The 15,447-nt window shown below is 43.4% G+C and overlaps 1 protein-coding gene across 23 annotated transcripts in view; it reads left to right on the top strand.

The window, feature by feature from the left end:
• Window positions 1-15,447, top strand: part of LOC126852195 (polypyrimidine tract-binding protein 1) — a 351,818-nt gene that overhangs the window by 158,285 nt on the left and 178,086 nt on the right. The window contains exons 1-2 of one of the 23 annotated variants that reach the window (XM_050596728.1): window positions 1,554-1,867; window positions 4,273-5,196. The exons of the other annotated variants lie outside the window; for them this stretch is intronic. Of the exons in view, the coding sequence (XP_050452685.1) occupies window positions 5,194-5,196 (3 nt within the window). The 5' untranslated portion in view covers window positions 1,554-1,867; window positions 4,273-5,193. Of the gene's footprint in view, window positions 1-1,553; window positions 1,868-4,272; window positions 5,197-15,447 lie in introns of those variants that run through there. 23 annotated transcript variants of the gene reach the window in all.

Below are 15,447 nucleotides of genomic sequence, written 5' to 3'. Positions count from 1 at the left end.
ACCTTTTCCTCCCCCTCCTCTCTCCTCCCCTCCCCCTCCCCCTCCACCCTCGCTCTCAATCCCTATTCCAGCTTGCTTCCCGACCCATTCTCGCAGATGCACTCACGAGGCTTCTGTTTACGCGTTCCCCTCCGTTATTTGTCTCTGAAACTTTTTCATCTGCTCGACTACTCGGATACTCGCTACGCGAAAGTTTCAGTTGTTTTTAGCGGGCGGTGGGCCTATTGCTATAACGGGCCAGACTGAGTGGAGGCAAGCATTGCGACGTCGGTGCTTTATCGCCACCCATTGAACTTCTTGAGTGTACTTTTGCCTGGGAGCGCTATCGTTAAGCGGTGCGCGCACCACAGTTATAGCTATGACGGTGCACGTTAAAAGAAACGGGTTCGCTGATGTTTCAACCTTAAACTCCGGCTATTATGTTAATTACCTTCGGCGAGTAGGACGCGCTCGACTATTGCCGAGACAACGTTTCCGCTGCCATATCAATTTCAGAATATCTTTTGCGTTTGGAGCAATTAGAATCGATATCATTCGGTAGAATGAAAATCGGCGATTAGATAAAATGTCGAACCGCTTTTCATTGTGTCTATTATGATATCTTGATATGATTTTGTTTATAGGGGAATATACAACCACAATATACACATTGTTTGCGAGTTTATCTGCGAGATTGCTGATTAATATAATAACTGAAATTAGACCTTTGATAATTTTACATATATCGGTACAGGAGAATTTTTCAACGAAATTTTACATCGTTAATATGTCATCCTGTATTATTCTAACAAATTCACATCTTTCGTTAAAAATTGCCAACGATGGAAATTTGAAATTCACCCAGGTGTGTATTAATGCGATGCATCTGAAATCGCTCGGGTAGTGCATCTCCTTAAATCTTCCTAACATATAGCAGGTGGTCTCTCACGGAGAGAAACCGAGTAGAATCTTGGCTCGCTCGCACGGAAGACCTAGGATCCGTTCTGGCGCATAATAAATACAAGCTCTTTCCTTCCCTCGCATCCCCCGGGTAGACCGGGGATCTGTTTCGCGGTGGCGGGGTGGAAAGCTTAAGAGAGCGGTTTCGGAATCGCGGTGGCGCCTCTCAGATGGACGCGTCCGCGCGTGGCGGAATCGGCCGGGGGGCAGCGTGTCGGGGATGTCGGATGGGTTCGCGCGAGAGGAAGGTGGTAGTTCACCGGTGAAGGCGTGGAGAAGGCGACAAGGGAGGAACAGGCCAGAGGAAGAGAAAGAGGAGAGGGAGAGGACTCGCGAGAACTCTTCCGCCGCGGCCGCCGCCGCCACCGCCGCTTCCTCCGTCGCGCAGACTCGACGGATCTCGTGCGAGCTCGCGTCCTCTCGGCGCGTTCCCGCGCCCCATTGGTTCCGCGTCACCGTTTGCACGGTGGGGATCGAGAAAGGCGCGTATACAGTGTAATCCAACTCTGCGGCCGCAGCAACGGTGGAAGCGGCGGCGGCGGCGTCGACGGCGCCAGCGGCAACAGCAGCAGCAACAGCGGCGGCGACGGCGGTGGCGGTGGAAATGGCGGCGGCGGCGGCGCGGGAGCTTACGCGGCGCCGGGCGAGAGAGACGCTCCTCAGTTGTGTCAAGCTAGGCGATCGAGTAGGACGCACTTTAATCGTTCCGCCTCCGAGTTACTCTCTCTCTTTCACGAACACACACACACACATACACACCCACCCACACACACTCTTTCCTCCTTTTTTTTCTTTCCTTCTTCTCTTCCTTCGCCTCTGCCACGTCTGTCCTCTCCACGCTACTCCTTCACAGTATACCGACACATATATCGCTACATCACGCCACGCACGCCACACACAAAGCGCGAGGCCCGCAACATAAGCGCTCGTACGATATACGCACACACAGACAGACACACACGCGCTATCCATACGTCGGCCCTCGCTTGCTTTTTTTCCCTTCGCGCGAATACTCGAGTTCCTTGACTTTCGTTTTAATTTTCTTCCGTCTCGACCGGCGGAACATACGCTCGCGTACGAATCCCGCACAGACGTCATCCTCATCTACGTCGCCGTCGCCGTTCACCGTCTCTGTCCGCTCGCGACGGTCTGAGAAACGCAACGCGAAGAAGAGAAGGCGAAGAAGTAACGCGCCAGCAAGACCACGTGATCAACGTTTTCCAGTACACGCTTAAACGCTACCTCGTTTTATCGCACTCGTATTCTCACTCTCTGGCTCTCTCTGTTTGTATGCCGAGTAATGCATAAAAGCAGCCTCCTGACTGCGCGCCCTATTATCTCTTCTCTTTGAGTCCGTGTGTGTGTGTGTGTCTGTGTGTGCCGAGCGCGAGCCACTATCGTTGGAGCGATAGCTTTGCCGGACTGGATTGCGAGCTGTTCAAGGTCATTCATCGTCGTCCTTCTCATTATCGTCGTCTTCGTTCAATCTTTTTCGTGGCACACACACACATCGACCGGGAAAAATCAAATTGAGCTGACTCTACAAAGAACTGTTCATCCCCGAGTTTCTTTCGATCGCTTCATTGCTGCTGATAAGAATATATCGAGCGATATAAATGAAAGACTGCTGCGAAAAATCTCGACACGTTGACATTCTATGAGAAGTCCCCCCCCTCCCCCCTGATAATCGTGGATAATCGATATTAGATAAATACATATCTTTGAAAACAAAAGAAAAGAAAAGAGAAAAATACACGAGACGGACCACGCGACTTTATAGCGGTTCTCTCGCCGACAGTCTCGAGTAAGAGCGATCGAGAAAGAAGGAGAGAAGAGGCGGCGAAAAAAGAAATGTTTTTTGCCCAAGCGATTAAGAACCACCGTTAATTAAGTCATCATTTATAAATGATAATCGTTCGGACGTTAAATTATCGACAGTAACCTCACGCGAGACTTAAGAGAGATCGAATAATAAAAAGGAAAATTTCGGCTATTTTTTTTTCTAGGTACGTATGTGTATAAAACGTGTGATAAGTTATTAGATTTAAATATAAGAATAAGATATAGGAAAAAAAAAAAAAAGAGATTAATAAACAATCGCGTCATCTGCCGTTGTAGATGACCGTCGAGGAACAAAGAGAATCGCGTCAAGACAATCAATTGTAATTGTAGTGGATTGGGACATATCGAGGGAAAGAGAGGGGAAAGTATCTGCGACTTTTTCTCGGTCAGAGCGGAGTAATGTACGTGTCTATTGCGAAATAAGAGGTCGCGAGCGATCGACTTTCGCGTCTTTATGTGATCTCCAGCCTCTGTACCAATTCTACGTGTGTACACGCTCTATATCAATATCTATATATATATTATATATATATATATATATATATATACACACAAAATAGAAATATATATATATATACACACACACACACATATATATATATATATATATATATATATATATATATATATTTACACTTTATACATACATTTGTACGTCTACAACTCTCGTACATATCGAATCGACGCGTCGCGAGAGTCGCTAATGCGTGATTCGAATACGAACAGGATAGGGAAAAGATAAGCGGCAGGAGGTTAAGGCCAAAAAGATAAAGGAGAAACTTGAGGATCTCTTTCCCTGGTCTCTGGCAATAGGACTGCTCTCTGTCAATCTTCGTGACAATCATTTTCAGCTAGTTCTCTTAGTGCGTAATCTCGAGGTGTATCACCTTCTTTTCGATAGGATAACATTCGAATTAGTAGAAGGAAGGTAACGTAACGGGAAGAAAAAAAAAGAGAGGCTTAAAAGAAGAAGAAAAAATTTCGCATACCTACGTCGTTTCAATTACACGTACGAGCAAGAGAATCGCGCGAAGCGAGAGACGAGCTTGTTTCTCTGTCTCTTTCTCTCTCTCTCTCGCGCCTCTTCCGCACTCTAAGTACATATTTAATCCGCACGCGTTAAATTCCCCTCTCTTTCTGTCCATCACTACTCGCCCCCTTCCCCGCGCGGACAACCCTCCTAACGCGTGGTTGTAACTGTTTTTCGCCCTTCCACTCGCTCATATAAATATATTTATAAACACACACACACATACACACACATCATAGCACACACAACACATTGACAATCATCCAGAGCTAGACTGTCGACGACGCGTTCGCGTTCGCCGCTAGTTTTAGAAAAATAAAACTCGCATATACGTCTCACTTAAAAATCTCCTCCGTCTCGATCTCGCACGTGTAGATAGATAGCGCTTAAATCACGTTGTTGTATCCGATATTCATAAGAATAGCGCGTGTGTACGTGTTTACGTGTGTATGTGTGTATAGCTCGTAAAAGTAGAGTTCAGTCTGTTCGATATACTCTCGTCTACGTACGATACCAAAGCCCAGTCGCGATCTTTGGCTAGTCAAGGAGGCTATTATCGAAGGCGCGTCCGAACGACTATTCGCTGATCGATCGCTCTCTCTCTCGTTGTTCTGTCGGCGTAACGCTCGTGGTAACGAGAAATCGGCCGATTGCCGAGAGGAAGAAGGGAAACCAACAGGTCGGTCGAGCGTCCTGTCCCAAGAAAGGGGGACGACGTCGACGTGGAAGCAACGAAAATAAGAGAGACACGAGAAAGACGAGCGTCCCTGAACGGGGGGGACCGGTCGAGGGGAGAGGACAAGGGAGGATATTACTCGTTCAAGCTGTGGTGGCCCTCGTTCGAGTGGAGCCGCTCGTGCAAAACGGAAACTGCTCGCTGCCAGGCCGCGTCGCTGGAACGTGCCTGCTGGAATTCACAGGAACGCGCGCGGACCCTCTGGGGCCTGCAACAGTCGTTCGCGGCCGCGGCAAATCGCAATCTCTTCTTGCATCCTGCATCCCCGGGCAAGTCCTGGCTCGCCGAGACGGTCGTCGGCGCTGACGAGGCACGTATTTCCCCCATCACCACGTATTATCATTCGTACCCGTTCGTCCCGGGTGGTGCGGTGCCCCTGCCCCCGCCCCTGTTAAACGGCATCAACAATCCGGCGGCAGCAACGATCACCCCGGGGCTGGTAGGACATCTCTTCGGTGCTCAGCAGGCCTGCAATCTCGCCTGTACCTGTTCTTGCAACATCGTTGCTAACTGCAACCCCCATCATCATCAGCACCACCATCATCAGCAGCAGCAGCAGCAGCATCAGCAGCAACAACAGCAGCATCACAGGACACTCGGCACTACGGCGGTCCTGCTGCAACCAGTTGATCATATCAAAGACACTATGGTGAGTCTATCTTTCTCCGCTTAAATCCTTGCTACGAGGAACACGCTCCGCTCTCAAGGTTGGTCTATTTTTTCATGATTACGATTATTCGACGATAAATTTGAAAATTCCATAGAAATTACGTCAAAATTACGCAACACGCTATGGAGAATATATTTTATAACATTTTATTTTATTTTTTAATTTTTAATAATTCTTTAATTTTAAACAATATGCAAATGACGGCATTGGGTTTTTTTAACTTTTGAAAATTGTCCGTAAAATCTACAATTTGTTAATTAATTTTTTATATAATCTTTAATTATTATATCGACTGCTTGATTTGCTCTCTTCGTGCAATTATGATTTCCCCGCGAGAATCAGCAGTCGATTTCGCGTCTCAAGCGTTATATTCGCAATCTTGACAATGGCGCTACACCCGACGGGAATTCCGAGTATCCGCGTATTCCGACGTGTCACCGAAGACAAAGCTCTCACGGGGGGGTTTCCTCGAGGTAACGAACCCTCCGGCAGCCGAGTAACGAGGGTACTTACTACGAGGGCACGAGTAATACTCTCTCGGGCGTAGGATAGGGAAGGCGGTGAATCAGGAATGGATTTAGTCGCGACGAGCCACGATGAATTACTTCCTACGTTTGCCATGTAAACAGGAGAAGGAGAGTATCCTCACGGAAAACCCCCGGGTTTGGCGCCGCGAATTCGCCTCCGTTCACGCTCTCGCACCTTTCTCTTCGCCGCTCGGTAAACGTTTCGCGGGATGGCGCGGCGGGGGAGGGGGCGAACGGCGCTTTAAATCCCGGACCGCGTCTACGGGGGTATCCTCTTTAATCCTTCGATCGACAGGTGTCGAACGAGAGAAGAGAAGGACGGAGGAGGAGGAGATGCGGGAGGGTGTCCCGCATCGCGACGTGACATCCCACGATCGCGAGAATCCCGAACAAATCTACCCACCCTTTCCCCCCACCTGATCGAATGATCGGCGTCGTCGTCGAACCTAATTTTCGTTCCGCGTTTCTCCTTCGCTCTCTCGCCGTCTGTCTCATCTCCACCTTCGAATTACCGCGCTTCGTCGAGCACGTAGCGAAAGAATCACATTATCGCTACCGGCAAGATGTTACCGATATCTTGCAGTCTCTCTCTCTCTTGCTCTTTCCTGTACGCGTGTTATGCGCGTTTAATTGGCGCACGTGTAATCTCGAGCCGCAGTTGGAACGCGAAACTTGCCGTGCGTAGTATGAGAGTCAAGACGAGGCGTATCGAAAGGGATCGCAAAGTTTGCTTTACCACGTTTGCTCTACCTACTTATCTACCTATCTACGTACCTATATACCGAGATATAATTTGAGCCTAAAAAGATGTCTAATTTGATAATCGTTCGATTTGTTGAAGTTATCGTAACTTCGTGTGCGAGCAGAAAATTCCTTATTCGATGTCGTCGCGAGTTGAATTAAAAATAGATGCTTCGAGTTTCGCTGAATATTCCTCGGTTATCCGCAGTTCGCGCTTCCCATGAATGAAGCTTACGTCGCGCTCGAGAAGTTGCCAAGAACGGTTGTTATGCCTTCTTGACGGGTCGTTTGAATGCACCAGAAAGATTTACGTATTCGCCGGATTTGCGCGAGAGTCGCGATTTTACGACGTTTAAACCAGCCAGACGTCGCTCATATCTCTTTTCTTATATATTCCGCGGAAAAATAATCGTCGATATTGCGGTGGCAGAATTGCGCTTCTCTTGATAAAACAATCGATCTATATTTTATCGCAAGTTTAAAATTTAAATTTTATTAAAAAAATATTTTATCGCATATTCTTCTTTTAAGAGGGACACTAATGTTTATAATACGTTTCTTTATAATATATTTATGTAGTTATTTTTTTTTTGCAATTTTAAATTTACTTGAAGAAGCTCCATATTTATGTGATCTCTGATAAATGAAATCATATTAATGATCAGTAGTACATAAAATTAACTCAGAGCACTTGAGACACATTTGTATCTTAAAAAAAAAAAAAATTCTCTATCAAAATAATTAGCAACATTGAGAAATTTATTTTGACATGACGATCACTCAAATAGCCATATTGGTACGGTCGATGACAATTGCTTTCGCATCTCGTCAAGTAAAGCAATTACATTAAGTACCTCGGTGGGGAGCGTTTTGAAGAAGCGAGCGACGCGCGCGACTCATTTCGTAACGATATGCGGAGTCTCCGTTTCCCTTTCCTCGTTCCGTTCCGCCGCCTCTTTCGCATTTACATTTTCGATAAAATGGGTCATATCCTGTCCCACAACGGAGTATATCTACGGCTCCTTCCTCCCTTCGTCGACTCGGAGAAAACGTCAACAGGGCGCGACGGAAAGGACAGATAAGGCGCTGCAACGGTGGATGGGGAAGAAGGAAAGAGTGCACTCGATGGAAATCTCACTTTGACGTTGCTTTTTTGCTCGTTATCGCAATATTTCTCGCACTGTACGATTAATGTAACGTGCGTATTACGTAAGAAATGCTACGCGTAGATACGAGCGAGATATATAATAACATCGGGGAGATTCGATTTTATTTTGAAGGTAAGGTCGGAGGTAAGGCACGAAATATATGTCTTTTGGATTTATCTTTTTAAATATCCTTTAACATTCGGCACTATTCGCATGAGCGAATTGAAATAATTTCAATCTATCGATTTTGGCAAAATCGCAAAACGGATTTTACACAACAGTTTCAAAGTAAATCATTTCATTGTTATTTATAATTTAACCGAAAACATTAGAGAAATAAAAAAATGTTTTGTAACACGACTAATTTATTTTGTTTTTGTTTTGATTTTGTTTAACTCGCGCTTGAAATAAATAAAGACGGTGGCTATGTAATTTATCATCCGGAAAATTGATGATCTCGCGATATGAATGTTTACACGTTCTCTTTTCTCCCTTTTTTTGTATTTAACGCAATCGTATAGACACTTAAAAGGCCATAGTCGCAAATAAAATAAGGTAACATCGCTCTAAACGAAACGCCGTTGTTAATCAAAACGTAGTGTCGCCGGGGGAGATGATTATCAGACGTCGTAGTCGCTTTTGAGCGACCCTGAAACCACCGGTCTTTTCCCACACGTACGTAATCCTTTCCCTGCCTCTCTTCCCCGTCCCCTCCCCGTATTCCCGTACCCGTGTATCACGATCGTTTAATCACCCGCTGCTGGTATCGGGTCGGCGAATTCGCCGAATGGCGAGCAACTTTGGCCGGGTGAAAAGCTGGTGACGCGTCAAAATGAAAATGGACGTAAACTCTCGGACGAGATTCGTTTCCACGTGATCTCCGCGCACATCCCCCCTCCCATGCTCTCCGTCTCTCATCCCTCGCACTCTACCTCCGACGTCTCTTCCTGTCTATCTTCCTACGCGCGTTCACCAAGTCTGACGTGTACATCAACCCGCTGTCGCCAAATCCGATACATTGTATCCGCGACTGGCGCGAGCATTTTCTTCTTTCTCTTTTCGCTGGAGAGAAATTGAAATTTTTCTTTCAGACATCTAGAATTCCATCCCCCAATTCCATCCCATTTGTGCTCGTTATCTTACCAGTTGAAAAAAAGAAAGGAAAAAAAATAAGCAATTGTAAATTTGTAAAGAAAAAAAAAAAAAAAATTGAATTCCTTTCTCTCCACGAGCGTAAGGCAGCTTATTTTTGGAACGCGTGCATTCTCGCGTGTTTTGAAACGTGAGCACCTGGTATTATTTTCGTTTCAAGTGGGCGCGTACTGGAATTTTCACCTTCATTCTGTTGGCGTATTAAAGCGCGAAAATATTGCATGTATGCACGGGCGTTGTAATGATAGAGAGAGAGAGAGAGAGAGGGGAATGTGTCCTTTCGCGTTTTGAGTATACATAATTAGACTGACGTCATACATGACATAACGTGCGGCGCACTAACGTTGTAGCCGCACATGAGCACATAAGCTCGGTAAACTTCGGCATGGTATATTCATCAGCGAAACTCGTGTCCAACAGTTTCTCCGCGTGCCAAGTTAAATTGTAACGAAGAACCGCCGTTTGTGTTGCGAGACCGCATTGACCGGCCCGTCATATAAGCCTCGCTCGTGCACGTTTACTAATGTTTCTTCGGAAATTCGAGAGTTCCTGCAGGACCATGTGATTCACAAAACTACTCGATCAATGACGCTTTTGATTAATCAAGATCTTGCCCGATTCGTAATTGATAAGAAGAGAAATGCATTAATTAATGCAATCTTTTAAGTAGGATTTTTTTGACAAATATATATATATATATATATATATATATATATACATATTTTTATAATAATTTATATTAATTAAGATGTACAATTTTAATTTGATAAAAGTTTATATATATCCAAGCTTATATATTCGCGTTTGTTGTATAATTTAGAGATGTAACGAGTCCGCCCCTTTCTATATCTTTTTCTTCCATTCGGCAATAGACACGATAATAATATCGCGCGCAATCGAGTAAATGCTTCACGATGCGTTAAGATCGTTGTAATACGGCATGAGAGAGTGCTTACGTCGTAATGTCCGGGACGTTATATATCCGGATCTGCTTGCTCGTATCCGTCGAATTCGGATTTTACGAGTGGGGGTCGCGCCCGATTTCGAGTCGTAGTTCGATGCGCGCTGGATTTCGCTATCGACACACCGATCCTCTTCTTTACGAGGCGACAAAACAACGGGCTTCTTGTCAGCGGTGGGCGCGCTTGTTCGCTTCGCGCAACACGCGATTTTATCGGTGACATTCTACGTGCCGAGTCGTGTTTCTTCGGAAGCGGAATAAAAAAACTTGCGAACGGGTGAATTGCAAAAAGAGGAGTAAACTATCCGATGCACCGGTGATCCATTTGATAATTTGTCGAAGACTTTACGTGCGTAAAAGTTTTCCGTTCGTTGCGCGTCTGGCGTTGACTGAATATCGTCAAATTTTACGATGGTATCATTTGGCTTAAACAAAAATAAATCCTGCACGATGAATGAGATAATTCACAGGGGCATATCTCAGGAGATATGTTTTAAGGTAAAAATAATAATAGAAATATTAACTTTTTAGCATTTTAATATGTTACAAACTACTTTATACGTTCATTTCCGTTGTATTTTTTTTTTCATGAAAGACGCGTTTATGACACTATTAGCCCCGCGTCTTCGTCACGTTATAGATTAACCGATAAAACATAATAATACCTCGCCGAGCGGCAGCTTTTCGATAAGCTCACGAGGTGCGACGTAATTAAAATCCGTAAGTAACGAGAGCTTACATGCGGATCGACTCGAGCGATCTGCATAATGCGACGCGCGACCCAAATCCGCGTAATAGAGTTTCCACGACGGAGGATAAGAGCGCTCGAAAAGGAACACCTATGTTCTCTCTCCACCTCTATCTTCATGTTTCTCTCTCTCTCTCTTCCCTTCTCAAAGAGAGAACGCGAATCTCGTTTCGCTTCCTTTTATGCATATCGCGAGCCTACTTTCGATCTCATTCTCGAGGATCGTCTTCCATCATGCGTCTCGCATACTTCAACCTTCGAGTATAATTCCGTCGTATACGAAACTGGGATAGGAGCCGCGAAAGAGAGGAGGATCGAGGACGCAAGAGGATACGAGCGAGGAGAGGAAGGGGATGATATCGTAATGCAGTATTGAAGACGACGTGGCCCGAGGCTTACGAGACAAGCGTGCCTCCAATGTGCAATTGTCTGCCCTAAAACAGACCTTTTCTCAAACTCTTCCTTAAGTATTCTAATATATAACAATTTTTAATTTTTATATAAAAAAATCTCGAAAAATATATATAAATTATACATATATATTACGACGTATAAAAATTAGCGTAAATGATGAAATACACCTCTCTCTCTCTCTCTCTCTCTCTCTCTCTCTCTCTCTCTCTCTCTCCACCCGGCATCCTAGTTCGAGAGCTTCGCTAAAGTGCGCGGAGAGAAAGATATGCGAACGGTGATGCGACAGCTGCGCGCGGATTTTTGCGGCTTGCTTGACATGAAAAATTTCTCGCACGATGAACGATGTGGTTTCTGGGTTTGGTCGAGCGGAAATTGGTAAGCCGATTTTGAACGGGCGATTACGGCGGGCCGGTGATGGATTTTAATGTGTCGATGAATCTCGGAATCTGCTTTCTAGGAAGAGACGCGTGTTCTCTTTAAATGCGCACAGAATCGGACGATTTTGACGATCTGGAACGGAATAAAAAATCGCATCTAAATCTTGACGTTTCTTCGGACGCATTTATTTAAACCATTATGATCAGCTGATCAGATTATCGTTAAATGAGACGATTGGTTTTTAATTGCGATAACGAGAAAGCGAAAAAAATTAATAATTTATTATCAGACAAAAGTATATACATGTACGTTTGTATCTGTCTACTTTTTGTATTTTTTGTGTGGATTGTTTGGATAACACAGCGATAACTCACTTATAGTATCAGCTGCAAACTGTGCCATTTAAATCGATATGCCTCTGTATTCACCTGCAATCCTCTATTTCTATTTCAAATTGAGTTTATTAAAAAATTGTTTCCAGATTTTTTTGGTAGTTATTTTTTCTCGGAAAATGAATATATCTTGTATTTTCAGAAAATAAATGAAATAAACGCGATTTTTTTATGAGAAAAAGATCGTATAGATTTTATAAGAGAAATCTGTTACATCCCAACAAAAGTCGGAATCATTTGAAGTTTTATTTCCTAAATCATTTTCCATGATATTTCCTCTTAAAGTCGAAAATTGCGAGTTTCCGCGAGATTTTAGCGAGCCTCGTAGCCATATCCTACGGTACCTCGAGGCCGGGAAATGCACTCCGAATATCCCGGTTATGTATCCTGCGGGCGAAGTAACGGAAGTACCTATCGCACTACGGCAAATGGTACGAAAGAGAAGAAGAGGTAGATAGATAGATAAATAGAGAGAGATATACTTCTGACATATACTTAGTATCAGGAACAGTCTCGCATAACCGCGGGGTAGAAACACGTGAGAAAGAGTTTCCGTGGGATTACACGCGCTCCCTCGTCTCGCCTGCGTTCTACTTAAGGATCGATCGTGTCCCGGCATTAGCTTACCGATGTCCGACGGCGACGAAAGTAACCCCGCGACATCTTCGAGACGTGGGCTTATCGGTTTACCGCAACGACGTCGGAACGTCGGGTGTCTTTTCCTCTCGAAAAAGTGTCCGCGAAAATACGAGGAGCGAATTCTAATTTCGATATATCGTACCTTTCGCTCGAATCGCTCCTCTCGAATGAACGATGCGAGGCAGCGATATATTGTCAACATTGTAGAATAGATAAATGTTGACCTTAGCAATATTTTCGAGAGATATTTTCTGCGACGTAGTTTACAGACATTTCAACATATAGATCTCGATATTTTTTAAAATTTGACAATTTCGTGAAAATTGCGCTTTATTAGTAGCTTTATTCATATATTGTATGCTTTTATTTTATTTAAGAGGGATATTAAAAAATATATATATAATATTTCAGCTTTATGCAAAATGTCCATCTAAATTTCTTTTAATGTAATATAAAAAGAGAGTGCAGTTTATATTTTATTTTCACATTTGTCAAGCCAAGTTATTGTTAAGTGATCGTTTCTTGGATCTTTTTTTTTCGTATATATAAAATAAGAATTAAATTGTGTATTAAAGATGTAATCTCCAAAGTATTTTAATTATATAAAACTGTGTAAGATTTCGGGATTGACATGTTGATATTTCACGAAAGAGAGAATCGTTCTAGTGACAATTCTCCAGAGTCGTCCGTTTCTCTCTCTTGTACCAATAAAGGGGTTGCGACGCGCAATTCTCCCTCGTCGACGAGCGGCGCGGTGATTTAGGGGAATCCATCACAAGCTGCGGCTGTCTAGATCTATTATTGGACGTTGGAACGTAAGTTAGCGGCCTGCGGGGTTGGCCGGAGGGTGGTCGGATAGTCGATGGATAGTACGCGGGGAGAGGAAGAGGGGTTGGTTGATTCGCGCCGATGGTGTCTAGGGATAACGCGGCGGACGTATTAGGTAATTGCAGGGGCAAGTTCTCCGTCGAGGAGGAATCGACGGGGTTTGCGGGGAGAGCGTGGGCGGGATAGAGGGTTGTGATTTATATCGCCGGCACGTGACGCCGGCTAGAAATTATCGTTAGCCACCTTACCGCGAATCGTCGAGCCTTTACGTACGGTGCCACTTACGGACACACTTACCGCAATTTAGTCTAGGCTTTGCGGGGGAGGATACAGCCATCGTGACGTCACAATGTATTTTCGACATACTCGTGTGTTTCAGTCACATGACGATATATTTTTGTGACCGAGATCGGTTTATATGCAGCTTGCGCTTTCGCCATTAGATGAAATCGTCTGGTGCTAGTCTGCGCTCCATTTATGCAACGCCACGTGTTTATTTGGTACAATGAAAGATAAAGAGAAGAGAAAGTACATAATACGGATACCGTGAATGCTATTTTACGTTTTTTGCATTTTTTGATTTCTCTGCCAGAGAAGTTGAAACCTTTTTTCTTTTTGAAAAAAATATAATGATGATAATAATAATAAAATATTAATCTTCCTCAAAAATATTTTTTACTTATTCTGGTCGCTATTATCGCATCATTTTAAGACGATACGAGTAATCGTGCATGTTATTGCGTTTCGATCGATAGCTTGCTTCGAAGGCGATACCGGAAGGAGGAGGGGTATCTTCTTTTGGAGCAAAAAAATGACGCGCTATTACGGCCGTAGGGAAATATTGTGCAATTGCTTTGAATGTAACCGAAGGACGTAGTAATTTTCTACTAGCGATCGATAAAGCGAAAAATGTCGATTAATGCCGACCATCTTTTCTCCACATTATTTTTGCATCCTACATTTCCGAATCTATCATATCATCAAGTTATTATTCCGCAATATTTTATAAACAACATGCTCATTGCATCATATTAAGTATCTTATATTCCATATTTTTAAATTTACTCTCTATATATTATTATTTTTTTGCAAAATCTTTTGGTTACATGTCACATCATTTGGTATATATTTTTAATCAATAAATGGCGTCACATTAATTAGAGAATTCATGGTGTAGACCAGTTTTTTTTCTTTACGGTATAAAAAAATTATCGCTTTTAAGGCTTGCGAGATATTGCGTAATATCGTATTCTCAAGACCTGATTGTCATTTTCGGGACAAAGACAAATTTAATATTAGTGTTAATTAATTCGCCAAAGTCAGTGGCATGACGTTATAGTCTGTATTACGGCATGTTCGAAAGTATCTCTCGTAGCGTTACATCCAACGTCTCATTAATTACTCAACGCGCGTTGCCGATGATTGTCCATCGCGAACAAAGTTCCCTTTTCCACGGTCGTTCTCTCTTACACGCCGAAATATAACACTCGCTCACACACGCAACTTCAAGAGGCACGTGGTCTACGTATCTAATTACCTAATGACGTTAGTTAGAGTCGGATGGCTTAGGATTTACCTTTATCCTCGCCACGGGCGGTTTCGTCTCATTCTCTTTCGTTCCTCTCTCTCTCGCTACTTCACATATACACCCTGACACATACACACCTTTGCATCTCTCGCAGCATTGTAACTTATTCGTATAGATTCGTATAGCGATGTTGAAGCAAGTAGAGCCACTCATTACTTTCATTTAATTTATCACAAGTGAATGATATTCAAATCCAAGTGACGTATTGAGGTCAGATTCACATATAGATATTAGATGGAGCATTTACAATTATAAAAATAGCACACTGTGTTGTGAGCTTTATCGCGTAAATTCAGCCGTTTTTGCAAAAAGCCTAGGCTTTTCATAAAACGATCTGCAGAGATTGGACGCTTTATAAAAAAAGGCTGATTTTGCAAAAAAATTTGCAATATATGTAGCAATGTCGATTCGCGTATTAAAATCTTTATACATATATAATTTATGTATAATTATATGTAATTTTAATAATACATATATTTATTATATATGTATAAAACATTTATATATAATGACGTCTTTATGTCTGTTCCAAAACTAAAACCTTTTGTTCATGTGTTTGTCAATAATGATTATGTCTCTGTTATATCATTATCCTCGACTTGTTTATCGCGTTTAACTTATTGAACAAACTTACTTACACATCCATACATTGCACTCTACGAGTAACTTTCCGCGCTTGACCGCAGCTCTTCTGCTGAATGGGGCCGGCACGAT

Source organism: Cataglyphis hispanica, chromosome 10 (genome assembly GCF_021464435.1).
Source record: "Cataglyphis hispanica isolate Lineage 1 chromosome 10, ULB_Chis1_1.0, whole genome shotgun sequence".
NCBI lineage: Eukaryota > Metazoa > Arthropoda > Insecta > Hymenoptera > Formicidae > Cataglyphis > Cataglyphis hispanica.
The sequence above is the reverse complement of the archived record's forward strand: the minus strand, read 5'-3'. Positions and strand labels throughout refer to the sequence as shown.